The sequence below is a fragment of the Culex pipiens genome, chromosome 1, assembly GCF_016801865.2.
Source record: "Culex pipiens pallens isolate TS chromosome 1, TS_CPP_V2, whole genome shotgun sequence".
In the NCBI taxonomy this organism is placed as follows: Eukaryota; Metazoa; Arthropoda; class Insecta; order Diptera; family Culicidae; genus Culex; species Culex pipiens.
Window position 1 is genome coordinate 130,558,643 of NC_068937.1, and position 19,020 is coordinate 130,577,662.

Genomic DNA, 19,020 nt, shown 5'->3' on the forward strand with positions numbered 1-19,020 from the left:
TTATTTATTCATGATTTTTTCAGATTTGCTGATACTTTTATTTCAAGTTTTCACTACTTTTACATTAAATCTTAAATTTCATAAATTTTAAATATCAAAACATTTTTTTAAATGTCAATCGAGGGTTAAGATCGTTCTGCCCAAAACGAAGGCATCCTGAGACTAGAATTATGGCACACACGGTTGATTAAACTTTCAAACATAATATTGATTTTTCCTTAAATCAGACCCAAGCCAAGCAAACTGCCTCGGGGACCGCTCCGTCGGATGTAGATGGCGCTGCTGGCGGATAAGGATAACTGCCTGCTTCTTTGCCGTGGCGGCCTCTTCTCGCTTGGCTGTTTTGTGTCCGCGAGCGTTATGTGCTTGTAACGGTGGGAGAGCAGCTCGAGGAGTATTTTTTTTTTGTTCTGAAAAACACTTTTCCGTGCAAAAAGGGGGAAAGTGAGTCCTTTTTGGAAAGAAAATAAAGCAAACTCTTGAAGTAATTCTCACAAAATAAAGTCTGTTTCATTTTAAAGATATTCGGTATTAAAAAAAAAATACAAAATATCAGAAACATTTTTTTCTTACTTTGATTTCAGCAAAAACAGTAAAAAAAACATGTTTTGGTTTATTCATAAATTTTTGTTCTTTTTCGGTTAATATTCTCTCATGTTAAATAAAAAACAAAAATTAAATTTAAAAAGTTATTTTTATCTACTAAATTTATTGAGAATCCATACTTCACAAAACCTCAATCGAAGTGCCAAAATAAATTTCCTCTTTTTCCCCCCCGAGCAGTTCACTTTTCCTCTTCACGAGCATAAAGAAATCTCTCCAGAAAGTTGTCGTCTCACCACGATACACCCTCAACTCCCTCCCAAACCGTTCATTCAGGCTGCAACGGTTTGGGCTAAACCCCGGCAGCATTCTTCCCTTTTTTCTTCAGGATGCTGAAACACACTTAAAAATATGTTTTCACTCGTTTGGTTTCGCTTGTTTGCCATCTACTTCCTTTGCTGGCTGCCCGATAAGAAGAAGCGATTTCAATAAGAACACAGTTTGTTAAATAATTATCGTTTCTGATTATTGATTGATAATATTGATGTTTTCTCATGATATTTTTATGTTCGAAGTGAATATTTTTATGTTCGAAGTGAATATAACAAAATTCTAATCGACCAATAACAAAATATGTTAGTTTGTCAGACTTCAATAACAAATTTTGTTTTTTTTTTCTCTTGCAAGCTGTGTCATTTAAAAATCATATTTTCAGACAATGCTAACCTGGATCAAATTAAAACAAAGTTTGCCTTTTTTAACAAATTGTGTTCCTTTTAAACTCCCTCTCTCCACTCGGTCACCACTACCGGCTCGAATTACAATCCATTCCGTTTTTGGACCCATTTATCGATGCCGTCGAATTTCCTCCCCCTCAGGACATTTTCCGCCATCGGCACAGATGTGTTGCTCTCGCTGCTGTTCACATGTTAGCACGACTTGTTGGAGAAATTGAAATCCAACCCCAACACCGGAAATGGATGGATGGACGACGAAGCCAAAGTAACGCTTCCTGTTACGGAGTGTTGTGAGAGCACCAGCCAGCAGTAGTGCAATCAAATATGGATGACACATGAATAAATTACTGACTTTTGGAAGGGAGGAGGATGCTCAAGTTTTGTAAAATCTAGGAAGTAGTGCAAAACTTGTTGGCGACCTAGTTTATAGAAAGTTGGGGATTTGTGTGGCAACGGGTGACTTCCTTCCACTGGGGAGATATTTCCAAGAGATTTGGAAGAAACCGGATATTGGCTGGTGATTGAAAACTCTCTGATGTTTCACCGATTCTCGTGGTATCTACTGGTGAGCTGGATGATTCGTAGAATGTTGGAGAGAGTATCTTGAATGATTTAATTGAATATTCTTGAGCCAATTTACAGAATCTGTGAAGCGTTCTACACCCAAGCAGGAGAAGTCAAAACTTCTTCGAAGATTAGCAGTATTGCTGTCATCGAATATTAAATTTCGACGTTCTGCTAGCCAGAACTGCGGAGTCAGAGCTAGAGTTGGAATCGAAGTCGGTTCTAACTATATTAATTAAAGTCATATTTGTTAGCGTGCAATGGAAAGCGAAAACTCAAATTTGATCCTTCCTACTTGACAGCTTTTTTCCAGGGTTCGACAGTTTTCTTTTTAACAGAATTTCTTCAAATGATCACAATTTTGAGAAAAGCATTTTTGAAACATCGTCAGCTGTGTGCTATCTTGTGACATAGACCATTTTGGACGAAAATGAGTTAATGATTACGTTTTGCTATACTTAACAAACACTACAAGATGCTTTAACCCGATTTTGGAAACTCGCTTCCGTTTCCCGGATATCGCAATACACACTTGTGACATAGACCAATTTAGCATCAAAATGATTGTGCACACTTGTGACAAGTCATACATGTTGTTGGAGCGTTTGATAAGCGATAGTATACGAACCGATTGCTTCAAAAGGGTTTGTTCTACCATTCATAGTTTTGAAAATATTGATCATTAAATAACTTGAAAATATTGATGTTCAAATAACTTTTCAAGAATGTTTTTTTGTTCAGGTTTCATTGAGTTTTCTCGAAGAGTGAAGATTTTTCCAAAATTAAGAAGTAAGCACAAAAACCACAAGCAGAAAAATTGACAGGATCTGTTCGCCCTTTTCCTGGGTTGGGATTCATTTTTTATGTTCTCAAGGCATTTGTATTTTTCTGGAAAAAAAACTGTATTTGGCCTGAATCTAATAAATTATACTTACTTAAAACAATACTGTGTGAAATACATGGTTCACGATTTTAAAAATGGTCAAAACACTAAAATTTTGAAACCGTGAAAAAAATTTAAGGAATGTGTATTATTATGGAGAGTAAGAACATATACCGAGATTTTTTTTATTTTTTTTTAAGGGTTGCTAAAGTCATGTTTGATTACCTGTAACTTTACCTGTAACTTTAAAGCAAATAATAATAAGTTTTTGGAAAATATCGTTTTAATGTACACAGAAAAAAAATCATGGTAAAATTACATCTGGGAAGGGGTATATCTTTTATGTCAGAAAAATATGTAATTTTACCTCTGAAAATTGGTAATTCCACCACTATTCTGTTGTAATGTCACTTTTTCAGTCTTAATTGAGATAAAATTACACCATAAAAGAGGTAATATTCAACCTTCCAAAATTACACCTTCCAAATCTACACAATTTTTTGCTGCGTAGGATTTTTTTTCACCTTTCCGAAAATAATTATTTGGTGATGATGATAAATTACATTAAATATTTTTTTGAGCTGTGGCATTTTTAAATTATCTCAAACTTATTTAATTTTGTTTCAGTTTTTTTTTTTTGTTTTTGGCATTCTTTCAATTATGAGCAATACTTAAAAAAGTAGTTAAGGCTTTGTTCCATATTTTTTACATTTTAATTTACATATTTTTCCAAATAATGTATTCTTGATTCAGTAATTTTGTAAGTTTTCTCATTTATTCGAACGTTAGCAGAACATGAGAGAAAATATTTTTATTTTATTTAAAATATTTTTCAAAGAACCTAATGTATTTTTCTTGAAATGTTTTAATTTAAATTGTGTGTAATTCTTTCATACATGAGCAGTTTTTAAAGTTATTGAATGAAAGACTGATTTCAAACATATTTATAAAAAAATCAAAGCAAATCACTCTTGTTACAACAGTTTTTTGTAACTTTTTCCATTCTTTCCAGCAAGATAAGGTCTTAAAATAATGTTATCATTGTTTTTTTTATAAATACAATTTTAAGAATACATTAACACTGGAACACCCAACGCATGTCCAACTTACACGGATGCCCAAGCCTCCCAAAAAAAGGTGGAACGGTAACTTCAACTCGCTGGTTTTCGGACATTGCTCAACCAATCGGGACGATTCTTGTTTCCAGGGATTTGTATAAATGTCTAGATGATCCTGAAATTTTGCAGAACTTGATTTGAACAAATCATTAATTTCTGTGACCGAAAACATCGTTCCACCTTTTTTAAAAGACTGCCTCCGCGGAATTTTTTTGCGATTTTTTTTTTACACGCGAAAAAAAAAAGTTAGAAAGTTGATCATTATTCAAAATGTTGTTAAAAAAATTGCTTCAATTACATGTTGTTGAATTTTTCTCTGTGATAAAAATCTAAGTTCTTCAAAATGTTGTATGAGAAAAAGTTGTACAAAAAAAAGACCAAACTCAAACAAATTTCAACGATTTTTTTTGTTCTTTCAAAATTAATTATTCTTGTTCCTGTATAATTTGTTTTCATTATTTGAATCATGAACATTTTATTAAATAGTTATGAGATTTTTTTATAATCTTCCAATTGTATATATTTTTGTTTCGCTTATTTTAGTTGTTTCATTTTTTTGAACATTACTTTCAAAAAGAAGTTTTTAAAGGAAAAGGATTTATTGAAATATTTTTTAAACTTTATTATTATTTTTACATATTTTTTTCCAAAAGCTTATATTCTTGGTTCAGTAATTTTATGAGTTTTTTATTTCATCCGAGCGTTGGCAGGCCTCAAAGAAAAAATATGTTGGTCAATTCATTTCATTTCATTTCATTTTATTACGTTGCTTTAACAATTACATTGGTGCAGTTGTTATCCTGAGCTGAGATATGGACTACCTTTCAACAGCTGATTTGTTCAAAATGGGGAGAGAGTTTACTGGTACTAAGGAGAACGAATTGGACAGAGAAGGGAAAAAAATGCAAAAATAACCTTCGAAATAGCTAAAAGATGTGGGATAGTTAGAGGAAAGGAGGCATTACTTATTCTAATATCACAGCTCAAGGGGACAACCGCTGCAGCAGGGGATTGACTGAGGTGGCGCACCCCATCCAGAGCTTCGGTAGCACTCGCTGTTTTGGTCAATTAAAAAATATATAAACTTTTTTATTTATTTATGTTTTCTGAATAATTATTTTTTTTACTGTATTTTTTGTTGGGAAATTTTAGATTTTTTCATCAGGAACAGTGCTTGAAAAAAATCTTGATTTTTAATTTAAACAATTTAAGCCGTTGCAAATATTTTTCAAAGTTTTTTTTGGTAAATTCAAATATATAACATATGATATGATGAACTTTTACACTCAAATTGGCTGATCAAAAATTGATCTTAAAATTGCAATAATCCCGTAATTTGCCATAATCCGGGTTTCACTGGAGTACCGGGAATCGGTCCCAAAGTGGCCAGATTGGTCCAAAAATGGACTTGGGAATCACCAATGAGCTTGATTTTGAAAATTATGAACTGTGATATGCATATTGCCTTCACCAAAATATTCCCGAAAATGCTCCACAATAGAGCGTAATCCGGGTTTCACCGGAGTACCTGGGACCGGTTCCAAAGTGGTCACATTGGACCAAAAATGGTCTTGAGTATAATAAATGAGCATTAACTATCATTCTGGCATGGATTTGACATAGATTATCATTGAATTTTTATAACTGCATGTAAAACATATAGTAAAAAGAGGGCTGAAAAAAAGTTGCTCATATGGTTTCGGGAATAACTTAGGGTAAATGCCTCTATTTTTGATTTTTCAAAAAAGCAACAATATCTAGAGATCTGTCCGCATCTTTTGCTGTTTAGAAATCCGTCCACGGGGAGCCGAGATATAGCTGTTCAAAGTTGGAGTTCCACCTTTTCCTCGAGCATGGGAGTTTAGGTGTTAAAGTCAGTAAAAATTTCAAATATATTCAACAGCATGAACTTTTCAGCTGAGTTTTTTACTATTTTCACTTTTTTAGGTATTTCCCTACAATGTTTCCCTGTAATCAACGATCCAATCGACCACCTTACTGCTTAACCTTTAGCCATCCACTGTAAGCGATTCAAAACCACACAAATCACAATTTTCCAAACCATTTCGGACGACATATGCGATTCACCTCGTACAAATTATTTCCCCTTAATTACGCACCAAAGCGCACACGCCACCACATTATTTACCCTTAACCTGGGCCCCCTGGGAACCCATTCCGGCCTATGACTAATGACACCAGGTCCAGGTCCAGGGTGAGGCCACGTTAGGCCAGCCACTAGCTGGTGTTTCCTCCAAATCGCGTGCATTTCATCTATATTGTTTCAATAACTCATGCGTTTGTGTGTGTGTCAACGTTCCTGGAATGTAAACCCCGCTGGGTTCTGCTGTTTCTGCTTGGTCAGTTCCAACAATCGTACCTCTCTAATAAAGCGTCACTGGCACTACCGAACCGTTGGCCAGCGGACGCATTTATCTTTCCCACAAAGTGATTGTTCCGCGAAAAGCTATCGGCTCCTTCCGCTCACCTGAACGCGCACAGCAAAACGCGATGTTTGTGCAAAAGGCCGTGTTTGTAGTTGTGTGGACGTACGTGTGGACCACGTGTGCGGAAGTACGCGTTGTTTTACTTATGGTTGCACAGACAAACGGACGTTGAGCGGTGTAAAATCGTGCCATCGATGCTACCGCCATCTGTTGGCGAATTTGTGTTACGCCTATCGAGTATGCAATCATCAGAGCAGTTTTGTTTTTTTCGAATCTCTGATGGCACGTGCCCACGTGTCAACTCAGCAGCAGCAGCAATGCTTTTCACCGGAATCACCGACCGACAATCCCGCGGAATCAAATCACTTACCAATTATTGTTAAATTTACGATGCTATTCCTAGTTTGGGCTACGATAAAATCCACCCGGCACCGGTACACGCCGCTGTCCGGTTCGCGGGCGTTCTGGACGGCCAGCTCGCCGGGCTGCTTGTCGAACAGGAAGTACGCCCGCTGGCCGAATACGGTCTCGTCGGACCACCGCTTGGCGGACGTCACGTCCCGGCCGCGGGTGTCGGCGCTGGAAGAGAGGGAGAGGAAGCACACAAAAAAAACTAGGTTAGGAATTCTGAATCACAAATCGGAACGTCAAATATGGGGGCTCTCTGAAAGCGTGGACTGACCAAATTTGAGCGATTTATACGATTCGATGAGTCTGATTCCGGAATCGGTCGACCGGATTCGATGTGAATCAATTCATTTGGGGAATTTTCCTCTCGATGATATTTTTCAATGTGGGTTATTTGATCGATTGGATGGACAAACATTTTATTTTCATTCTGTTTTGTTAAGATTTTTGATTAACAAAGTTGAAAGACTCCAACGAGCACCTAAAGATTACATATTATATTTCAAAAAAGTGTATTTCATCTGTTCCAGATTTTTGACGAAGAACTTCGTCTTAGGGCTCTATACAGGGTAGCAATCCAAAATCTCGCGAAGCGAAATGAAACCGAAAAATGAAACACCTTCCCCAAGTAGAGGGGAAAATCACAGAAGCAGCGCGGCCGACGGTTTTGATATAAATATAAACGCCACTCCCTCCACAGCATTAGTTTAGTCGGTGGTCTACCACCGAAGCGAGAGGAGCTCAGCTCTTCTCGTGAGCGCCAGCCTTCTCTCTTCCCTACAAAACCACGGGAAATTTGAAGGCAGGCTTCAGTCGGTGGTCTACCACCGAAACGAGAGGAGCTCAGCTCCTCTCGCGAGCGCCACCAGGTGGCGTTTTCAGGAACTAGCCTTCCCGCTTCCCTACAAAACCATGGGAAATCTGAAGGCTGGCTTCAGTCGGTGGTCTACCACCGAAGCGAGAGGAGCTCAGCATTAGTGGCCACCACCGGGAGTGGCTGGAGGCCCCGGGGATGTTCCGATAAGGGGACATTTGCGGAACCATACGAGTGGGGGCAATATGGGTATCAAACTTTAGGGATTTTGATACTGGACATGAAATTTGACATTTTGGCAGTATCAAACTTCAGGGTTTTTGATACTGGACATGAAATTTGACATTTTGGCATTAGTGGCCACCACCGGGAGTGGCCGGAGGCCCCGGGGATGTTCCGATAAGGGGACATTTGCGGAACCATAAGAGTGGGGACAATATGGGTATCAAACTTTAGGGATTTTGATACTGGACATGAAATTTGACATTTTGGCATTAGTGGCCATCACCGGGAGTGGCCGGAGGCCCCGGGGATGTTCCGATAAGGGGACATTTGCGGAACCATAAGAGTGGGGGCAATATGGGTATCAAACTTTAGGGTTTTTGATACTGGACATGAAATTTGACATTTTGGCATTAGTGGCCACCACCGGGAGTGGCCGGAGGCCCCGGGGATGTTCCGATAAGGGGACATTTGCGGAACCATAAGAGTGGAGGCAATATGGGTATCAAACTTTGGGGATTTTGATACTGGACATGAAATTTGACATTTTGGCATTAGTAGCCACCACCGGGAGTGGCTGGAGGCCCCGGGGATGTTCCGATAAGGGGACATTTGCGGAACCATAAGAGTGGAGGCAATATGGGTATCAAACTTTAGGGATTTTGATACTGGACATGAAATTTTACATTTTGGCATTAGTGGCCACCACCGGGAGTGGCCGGAGGCCCCGGGGATGTTCCGATAAGGGGACATTTGCGGAACCATAAGAGTGGAGGCAATATGGGTATCAAACTTTAGGGATTTTGATACTGGACATGAAATTTTACATTTTGGCATTAGTGGCCACCACCGGGAGTGGCCGGAGGCCCCGGGGATGTTCCGATAAGGGGACATTTGCGGAACCATAAGAGTGGAGGCAATATGGGTATCAAACTTTAGGGATTTTGATACTGGACATGAAATTTTACATTTTGGCATTAGTGGCCACCACCGGGAGTGGCCGGAGGCCCCGGGGATGTTCCGATAAGGGGACATTTGCGGAACCATAAGAGTGGAGGCAATATGGGTATCAAACTTTAGGGATTTTGATACTGGACATGAAATTTTACATTTTGGCATTAGTGGCCACCACCGGGAGTGGCCGGAGGCCCCGGGGATGTTCCGATAAGGGGACATTTGCGGAACCATAAGAGTGGAGGCAATATGGGTATCAAACTTTAGGGATTTTGATACTGGACATGAAATTTGACATTTTGGCATTAGTGGCCACCACCGGGAGTGGCCGGAGGCCCCGGGGATGTTCCGATAAGGGGACATTTGCGGAACCATAAGAGTGGGGACAATATGGGTATCAAACTTTGGGGATTTTGATACTGGACATGAAATTTTACATTTTGGCATTAGTGGCCACCACCGGGAGTGGCCGGAGGCCCCGGGGATGTTCCGATAAGGGGACATTTGCGGAACCATAAGAGTGGGGGCAATATGGGTATCAAACTTTAGGGATTTTGATACTGGACATGAAATTTGACATTTTGGCATTAGTGGCCACCACCGGGAGTGGCCGAAGGCCCCGGGGATGTTTCGATAAGGGGACTTTTGCGGAACCATAAGAGTGGAGGCAATATGGGTATCAAACTTTAGGGATTTTGATACTGGACATGAAATTTGACATTTTGGCATTAGTGGCCACCACCGGGAGTGACCGGAGGCCCCGGGGATGTTCCGATAAGGGGACATTTGCGGAACCATAAGAGTGGAGGCAATATGGGTATCAAACTTTGGGGATTTTGATACTGGACATGAAATTTGACATTTTGGCATTAGTAGCCACCACCGGGAGTGGCTGGAGGCCCCGGGGATGTTCCGATAAGGGGACATTTGCGGAACCATAAGAGTGGAGGCAATATGGGTATCAAACTTTAGGGATTTTGATACTGGACATGAAATTTGACATTTTGGCATTAGTGGCCACCACCGGGAGTGGCCGGAGGCCCCGGGGATGTTCCGATAAGGGGACATTTGCGGAACCATAAGAGTGGAGGCAATATGGGTATCAAACTTTGGGGATTTTGATACTGGACATGAAATTTGACATTTTGGCATTAGTAGCCACCACCGGGAGTGGCTGGAGGCCCCGGGGATGTTCCGATAAGGGGACATTTGCGGAACCATAAGAGTGGAGGCAATATGGGTATCAAACTTTAGGGATTTTGATACTGGACATGAAATTTGACATTTTGGCATTAGTGGCCACCACCGGGAGTGGCCGAAGGCCCCGGGGATGTTTCGATAAGGGGACTTTTGCGGAACCATAAGAGTGGAGGCAATATGGGTATCAAACTTTAGGGATTTTGATACTGGACATGAAATTTGACATTTTGGCATTAGTGGCCACCACCGGGAGTGACCGGAGGCCCCGGGGATGTTCCGATAAGGGGACATTTGCGGAACCATAAGAGTGGAGGCAATATGGGTATCAAACTTTGGGGATTTTGATACTGGACATGAAATTTGACATTTTGGCATTAGTAGCCACCACCGGGAGTGGCTGGAGGCCCCGGGGATGTTCCGATAAGGGGACATTTGCGGAACCATAAGAGTGGAGGCAATATGGGTATCAAACTTTAGGGATTTTGATACTGGACATGAAATTTGACATTTTGGCATTAGTGGCCACCACCGGGAGTGGCCGGAGGCCCCGGGGATGTTCCGATAAGGGGACATTTGCGGAACCATAAGAGTGGAGGCAATATGGGTATCAAACTTTAGGGATTTTGATACTGGACATGAAATTTGACATTTTGGCATTAGTGGCCACCACCGGGAGTGGCCGGAGGCCCCGGGGATGTTCCGATAAGGGGACATTTGCGGAACCATAAGAGTGGGGACAATATGGGTATCAAAATCTGGGGATTTTGATACTGGACATGAAATTTGACATTTTGGCATTAGTGGCCACCACCGGGAGTGGCCGGAGGCCCCGGGGATGTTCCGATAAGGGGACATTTGCGGAACCATAAGAGTGGGGGCAATATGGGTATCAAACTTTAGGGATTTTGATACTGGACATGAAATTTGACATTTTGGCAGTATCAAACTTCAGGGTTTTTGATACTGGACATGAAATTTGAAATTGGCGGAACCATAAGAGTTGGGGCAATAAAGGTATCAAAATGTAGCTGCTCCTCTTTGATGTTGCTGCACGGTTACGCAAAACGGAAATGAAATTAAATCCAGCCTCGGAATCAGAATCACCTCGAAATTTACGAGCGATTACATATGTGTGTGTGTGAGTGTAAGCGCGTGCAGTCCAAAAATCTGAGCCTGCTGCGCTGCCAAATTGTTGGCCGATGCGTCAAACGCAAAACAAGAATCACCGTGTTGGTGTCGTTTCGTTCGAATCCAGATGAATAGAACCACATCAGCAGATTTACCCTTCGATGCGAAAGCAAATACGTGTGTATGTACGAGGGCGCGCGCAGTGACAAAAAGAGGGGAAAAGAGGGGAAGTAATAGCGAAGTAGAAGTATAAAAATGCGTTCTACCCTTTCCACTCCACTTAGTTGCCACCGAGATGCTGAACAAGTCGGGTCGGCTCATATCTGAGCCGCAGACGGGTGAAGCAGCAGCAGCAGGGAGAGAGAGAGCCCTAGCAACGCAAATTCTCTCTTCCGGAGAAGGATTTCTTCTGAAAAATTACCTTTATTTTCTAGAGAGAGAGAGAGAGAGAGAATCGGAGAGCAGCACCGAAGAGGGCAATTTGTGTGCGAATGCCGTAGAATGACACACCAAATGCCGTAGGATGGCAGATTCAAGAAAATTTCCAAATGCGCGTTCACACACACATACACACACACTCCCGTTTCATGGTACACGCTGATTGGGTTCGATGCGTCGAGTTTCCCTTCCACGGATGTTCGATTGATGTATCTAAATTCGTCACCTGAAAAGGCCATCAAAGACTGCGACCAACTACAGATACACCCGGGGACGAGCAAAACCGCCAGCGGAGGCAACTTTTAGGCAGTGGAATAAAATCGTTTAACCTAGTAGACTGTGTGAAAATTGTTGTAGCCCTGTTGTATGGGTTAGTACAACGAATCTACTACGAGCTCGTGTAATTGGTCACGACCCCGGGATGCACAGCCGGGTCAGTCAGGAAGCTTCCCCCAATTCGTTCAAAGATTTTGTTTACGCCAGTGGTGGCCACAACCTGGAGTGGCCGGTGCCCTCAAAGAAGGTTCCCCCGGGGCCTAAGGGGACATTTACAGAACCATACGAGTTGTGGCAATATGGGTATCAAACTTTAGGGATTTTGATACTGGACATGAAATTTGACATTTTGGCATTAGTGGCCACCACCGGGAGTGGCCGGAGGCCCCGGGGATGTTCCAATAAGGGGACATTTGCGGAACCATAAGAGTTGGGGCAATATGGGTATCAAACTTTAGGGATTTTGATACTGGACATGCAATTTGACATTTGGGCAGTAATGGCCACCACCTGGAGTGGCCAGAGGCCCCGGGGATATTCCGATAAGGGGACATTTGCAGAACCATAAGAGTTGGGGCAATATGGGTATCAAGCTCTAGGGTTTGTGTGTTGTGTCTTTAACACATGGTTCAGAATGACTCTTTGTAATAAATTTTATTGTTTGCAAAATATTTCTTGAAAATTGTTCAATGCCGAAAGTTTAACAGAGAATTGATGAAATGATTTCATATAAACTGGCTCGAAAATTTTGCTATTACGATTAGCTGAAGAAGCGTTTGAAAGTTTTAATTGTTATCAAACGTCAAAATACCATCTTTGAGCAAAAATAAATAGATCTTACGAAATAACTTTTTCTTGATTGATTTTGTGGCCAAGAAACGCAAATATTAAAAACTCTAAAAATTTCATTTACTTTTGTGTCCGAAGTTCTTCGTCATGATGGTTATGCCTGTAGGATTACCACTGCACCTTTTTTTATCAAGATTTTAAAATAACGAGAAGTTAAGAGATTTTGAAAAAAAAAATGTTACTCGACATTTTTAAAATTAGAATTTTTAAACCCTGATAAGTACAATACCTGATTTTTGTTAAAGAGGGCAGAATCTCCTGAACAGTTACAGGCTTTTTAAATTTTTAAGTTTACACTTTCATATGGAAATAGAATGGAATCATCATTTTTTTCGTTTTCTCATCCTTGAGCTCAAATACTTGGTGATCACAATTTGTTCCGAAGTGCAATAAAAAAAATTGATTTTGATGCTAAAATTTAAAAAAAAAAATCTGAGCAATTCCATGTCGAATAGGGAATTGGTTGTACCGGACCCTCTCCGATTTCAACGAAACTTTGTAGACATGTTATCCTACGCTTATGTAAGCCATTTTTGTATAAATGGAGCCAGTTTCACTCGATAATGACATTTAAGAAGGGCGTGAGTTTTGTAAATATTTTTGTTATTCGTAATTTAAATATTTCTGTACCTCGAAGTCGTTGCATCGTATCAAAAAGTGGTCAAAGACAAACTGATGATTTTTTATTTTAAAGTTTATTTCAATTACGAAAATTTTGGTACCCTAACATGCATAGGTCATCGCTGAAATTTTAAAGTTATCGCAGTTTTAGTGAAAAAGTCGATTTTTTCCCGTTTTCGTCATTTTTCCATTTTTGCGCGAGGCGCGTCGAAAAACCCAGTTTTTATTTTCAAAAAATCGTATCTCAGAGTATTGAAAACATAACTTCACCATTTTTTGATATGTTATGTGAAATTTTCCGAGGAATCCGATAAAAATATTTTCAGACATAGGCCCTTTGGTTCCGAGACCTTTAAAACAGCATTTTTAGTTTTCATACGACCTTTTCAAATGTTAAGCTAGATTTTTGAAACTTTTTACTATTTTTCCCAAGTAGCCAAACTAATCTCCTGGCTTTTGCGTCTAGGACAGCTAAAATCGGATGAAATGGCGCGGAGATATGATTTTTTGAAAAAAAGTGGTTTTTGCGAAAAATGACGAAAATTGCCATTTTTCGGACCACCCTAATACGGCGTAGATCGGCCTAATGGCCAAACAAAAAAATGCGGGTCTAATTATTTCGACCAAGGGACCCCCAAACAAATTTTGAGCCAGATCGGAGAACTTTTTTTTCGAATCATGCTGTTTTCGTGGGGAATTGCTGTATGACAGACTTGATTTTTCAGTCTCGTAAATATTTTTACCGGAAAGGTCGTCTGATTTCCCATAAGATTGTATTTGACCACATTTCAATTGGAAGTATGGGCTCACAGATATAAGCTAATTGCTTTGCTCATAACTAAAAACTGATTTTTTTTCAGTGTGGTTCAGTGGATGGTAGTAACCTGGATATTAAATTAACTTAAATCATAAAAAAACGAGTTATTTCGAAAAGTGGTCATCGACAATCTTATGGGAAATTGGACGAGCTTTCCGGTAAAAATATTTACGAGACTGAAAAATCAAGTCTTTCGTATAAAAATCATCAAAAACCATAAAAAAAAAACAATCCTACGCCCTTCTCAAATGTCATTATCGAGTGAAACTGGCTCAATATACACAAAAATGGCATACATAAGCGAAGGATAAAATGTCTACAAAGTTTCATTAAAATCGGAGAGGGCCGAGAAAAAAGTACCTGAAAAATTCCTGTTTTGGGCTGGAATTGCTCAACAACAAAATTGAGACTTCGGATCAGGGTTGGCAGGTTTCCAGATAAATCTGGGAATGACAGATTTTTCAAGGGTCAACCAGAATAAAGCATTCTCTGTGTCAATGTTTGACAGATTAGGCCCGATTTTCCATTTCTGAAAATATGAAACAAGCTTATGATAAAATGAACGACTTTCATAAAAAATCGAAAATTTTAGTAAATATATGATAAATTAATGAAAATGATAACATAACCTTTTTTATTTGAATTGAACAATCTGAATCCTAGACATTTTCAAAACATTAGTTCATAACAATTCGATTTTTCGTCTGCTGCATTTGGTCCAGATTGTTTATCGGTACTTGGCCAGATTTTTTTTTAATTTTAGACCTGGCAACTCTGCTTTGGCCAATAGTGTCCAAATAAATTATACATTTTAAAACAAAAAAACTAGCTTAATCCACCTACGTGGTTAGTGCCCTCCTCAATCCTAACCAATTATGGATCACGCAAAAAATCCGGAAATAATTTCCATCTGGATTTTTAACTTATTGGAAACAAAGAACGCAGATCACAAGGTATAAGGTATAGAACCGACTAAGTTCAATTAAAATCTAGCTCAAAAAGTATTGCCAGAGTTGCCAGATCTACGATCTTTTAGACTGGTTTGGATGGTTTTCAATTACCTATCCAACGATAGGTCGGATGATAAATTCGGATATAGCTTAAAAACATTTAAGTGAGATCCGGCTTCAAGAAAAGTGCAGGAATATCACTTAAGTGGTTATAACTTGAAACAGGGTTGCCAGATCTTCGATGTTTTGAACGCATTTGGAAGGTATTCCGATTACCGAACTAACGATTGGTCTGATGATAAATTCGGATATAGCTTACATACGTTTAAATGAAATCTGGCTTAAGTGGTCACTTAAGTGGATATAACTTGAAACAGGGTTTCCAGATCTTCGATGTTTTGAACTCGTTTGGAAGGTTTTTCGATTACCTAACTAACGATTGGTCGGATGATGAATTCGGAAATAGCTTACATACATTTAAGTGAGATCCGGCTTCAAAAAAATGCCAAAATATCACTTAAGTGGTTATAACTTGAAACAGGGTTGCCAGATCTTCGATGTTTTGAACTCGTTTAGAAGGTATTTCGATTACCTAACTAACGATGGGTCGGATGATGAATTCGGATATAGTTTACATAATTTTAAGTGAGATCCGGCTTCAAAAAAGTACGTGAATATCACTTAAGTGATTATAACTTGAGACAGGTTTTCCAGATTTTAGATGTTTTTAACTAATTTGGAAGGTTTGGAAGACCAAGAGAGCATTTTCGAACTCGCAAAAAGATTCATAAAATACAAAAAAGCACACACTCGCACTACTTCACTTACGCACCCATCCGAATAATGGATTGCTCACGCAATCGCCATATTTTCGCTCACTTCAACAAGAGAAGCCTGCCATCCCGCATCACGGACACGGTGTGGAACAGTGAAAGAGATAATCGACGATGTCCGACGACGGCGGCGTCTCACGCGATCACACACACTTACACACACTTCGTGCTAATGATGACGAATCAATATTCTCTTCACGTACACACGCTCCGGCCGTGAAAGATGTCTCTAATTTGTGTTGATTGAGAGCTCACTCGTCGTCACACTCTCTCAGATGCCGACGACGATGACAAGCGTGAAAACGTGAATTGCTGGCGCGGTGTGCGTGCGTTTGTGGTACGCTTTTCACGGTAGTTGCGATTGTTCTTGGCGTGTGAAAATCAAGTTTTCAGTTTCAATCATAACCTTCATCAATAAACATGAGCGCGAAATGACGGCGTCGTCGTCGAATGTTTCTGTCGAAAACGTGCCGGAAGTGACGGGGCCCGGAATCTGACCCGGATACGGAGAGGCGGAGCGGAAAACGCGATGCAGAGGACGATGATGAAGATGATTTGAAGGTTGGCGTGGCGAATTATAATTTCAAGCGTTTTGCGGTGTTTTGAGCGCAATCATTGGAGATAATCGTGGAACGATTTGTGAGAAGGTTGAGCGAGTTGATTTTTTTTTTGTTAAATTGCTTTAATTTTTGTAGCTATTTTAAACTAAATTTTCTGTGCATAATTGAACCCCATTTTTAAAAGTCCAAACATTTTCAAACAAAACCTGAAAATCCCTCATTTTTTTTCGGAAAACATAATCCGCTTACCTGTAGATGGGCGATCCCTTATCTTCGCGGTACCAGAGCACCAGCACGACGCTGTCCCCGGGCTCGTGGGTGCTGATGTTGCACGGCAGATAGATGGTCTCCCCGACCAGCGCCTCCATCGACACTTGGGGCACTGCAAAGAGAGAGAGAGAGGGAAAGAGAAGAGATAAATACAACTGTCAAACAATGCTCGGGCTCGAGTGACTTTTTCAAAACAAAAAAAAAAAAAGAACAAAATCCGTTAAGTATCAGGTTTGTGTCAGGACGACCACGTTGCTAGAGGTGGTTCCGATTTCAGAGTTTGGTGACGAAAGGATAAAGCTTTTTTTTTATTTGTCTATTTTTGGTGTATTTTAAAAGTACCCTGTTATTGTCATTCCTTCGGTGAAAAACAAAACAGGAGAGCCTTTTGGCTGGCGGATTAGTGCAAAAGCTGTGAATGTGAGTTTTTTTTTTATTGGGACAAACATAAGAGTATCGTGTTTCGATACTGTTCCCGACCTAGTTCAGAACAATGCTTTGAGTGTTTTGTTTTGGAACTGGATTCTCAATTTTACATATTTTGAGATGAATTATATTCAGCGTTTATAACCAATTTGATCCTAATGGTTATGATATTTAAATATATAATATATTGAAAAACAAAAGAAAAAAAATAAAAAAAAAATAAAAAAAAAATATATTTTTTAAAAGTCATTTGCATCATTTTTGTAAGTTCAAACAGAAGAAGTTCTAATCAAAGCTTTCTGAGGGCAAAAAAATAAAAAATATATAAAATTTTAAATAACATGCCATAGTCTCAACATTTGGATCCCGGGCAGACGGTAATAACAAAATTCATGCCACTTCAATAACAAGTACTGTTAAAATAACAGAAAGTGTTATGGAATCTTCCTGAAAAATAAATTTTTGCATAAGAGTTTAATAACTGTTAATGTTATCATAACAAAATTTGTTATTGGTCAGATTTTGGTTGAAAGCCAAAACAACTTTGGAATAACATTTTTTGTTATGGAAGAATACCTCCAACTGTTATTGGGATGATCGGATTAGTTGTTAAAATAACAAAGATTTGTTCGAAGAATAACTAAAAGTGTTATTAGTCTGTTATTACAATAACAATTCAATAAAAAAAAATCATAACGACGAATAACAAATCTTGTTATAAATAACATGAAATGTTATTGGCCTAGTATTTTCAAATATCAAAAAATGTTATTCCCAAGTTATTGCCGTCTGCTCGAGATGCTTCATTTGATACCCATATTGCAAATCATTAAAATTTGAGTACTTTCAAAAAATACGATATTCAGTGATAATTTTAGTATTTCATAAAAAAAAATCTTAAACAGTGAAAATGCATGCATATTGAGAATTATTAAAATTTGAGTATTTTCGAGAAAATACGGTATTTTGTGGAAATTTTAGTATTTCATTCAAAAACACCAATACAGTAAAAACCAATGAAAAATTTAGAATCGTTTGATACCCATATTGCAAATTATGAAAATTTGAGTATTTTCGAGAAAATACGGTAATTTGTGAAAATTTTAGTATTTCATTTAAAAAAAACTCAAACAGTGAAAATGCATACAAAATTTCGAATCGTTTGGTACCCATATTGTGAATTATAAAAATTTGAGTAATTTCGAGATATTACGGGATTTTGTGATTTGTTTTTTAGTAATAGTAATAGTAATTTTATTTGGCAATGATATCCTGTTAGTTAGACTTTTAATCAGGACAAGTATTTATTCATTGATATTAACCATATTACCAAAAAATATTTACAAAGAGGAAGATTGAAAATTCCACATAATTTGGTTGGTTTCAGTCAATTTTAGAAATATATTAAAGATCAGTTATCGTCCATTATCGTCGATAAAATTATCGCCGAAACAATTATCGGAATAACGAAAACAATAGATTATCGTTATCGTCAGACGATATTATCGACGATAATTCTATCGATTACCAACCTTGCTTGTAACATAGTTTCCTTTTTTATGCATTGTATAAATCAATTTCATTTACGATGCATGAAAAATAAAAGAAATCAAAATACATTTTAGTTTTTTGTACTTAAAAACATTACATAGTCCAGATTGGTGCGCTGGAAGTGGGGACGCGAAGTTGTGATTATTCAGGTTATTTTTTTTGTGTGCTTATGTGTCCCTGTTTGTATGGGGTGAGTGCATTATTTGTAAAGGTGGTGTAAACAATATTCGGAGTGAAAAGTGATTTTTTTGTGTGCCTTTTGTCGTGAATTGTGTATGTCTTAATTTATTGTTTTGTGATTTTCAAAGCCCTTCCTATATCATCGTTGATCGGAAGGCACGGCGTCGGGTGGATTGTGTTTAAATTTTTCGAATAAGGTTTTATTTGTTTGCGGTAAAAAAGCCATTTCTA

The 19,020-nt window shown here is 38.8% G+C and overlaps 1 protein-coding gene across 1 annotated transcript; it reads right to left on the bottom strand.

Annotated features, from left to right (window-relative positions):
• Positions 1-3,611: 3,611 nt before the first annotated feature.
• On the bottom strand, positions 3,612-16,740 carry LOC120431696 (uncharacterized). Its single transcript, XM_039596811.2, has 2 exons — positions 16,612-16,740; positions 3,612-6,871 (listed from the first exon to the last, which is right to left on the bottom strand). The coding sequence occupies exons 1-2, from the start codon at positions 16,728-16,730 to the stop codon at positions 6,655-6,657; spliced, it is 336 nt and encodes a 111-aa protein (XP_039452745.1). The 5' UTR covers positions 16,731-16,740; the 3' UTR covers positions 3,612-6,654.
• Between the last annotated feature and the right edge of the window lie 2,280 nt (positions 16,741-19,020).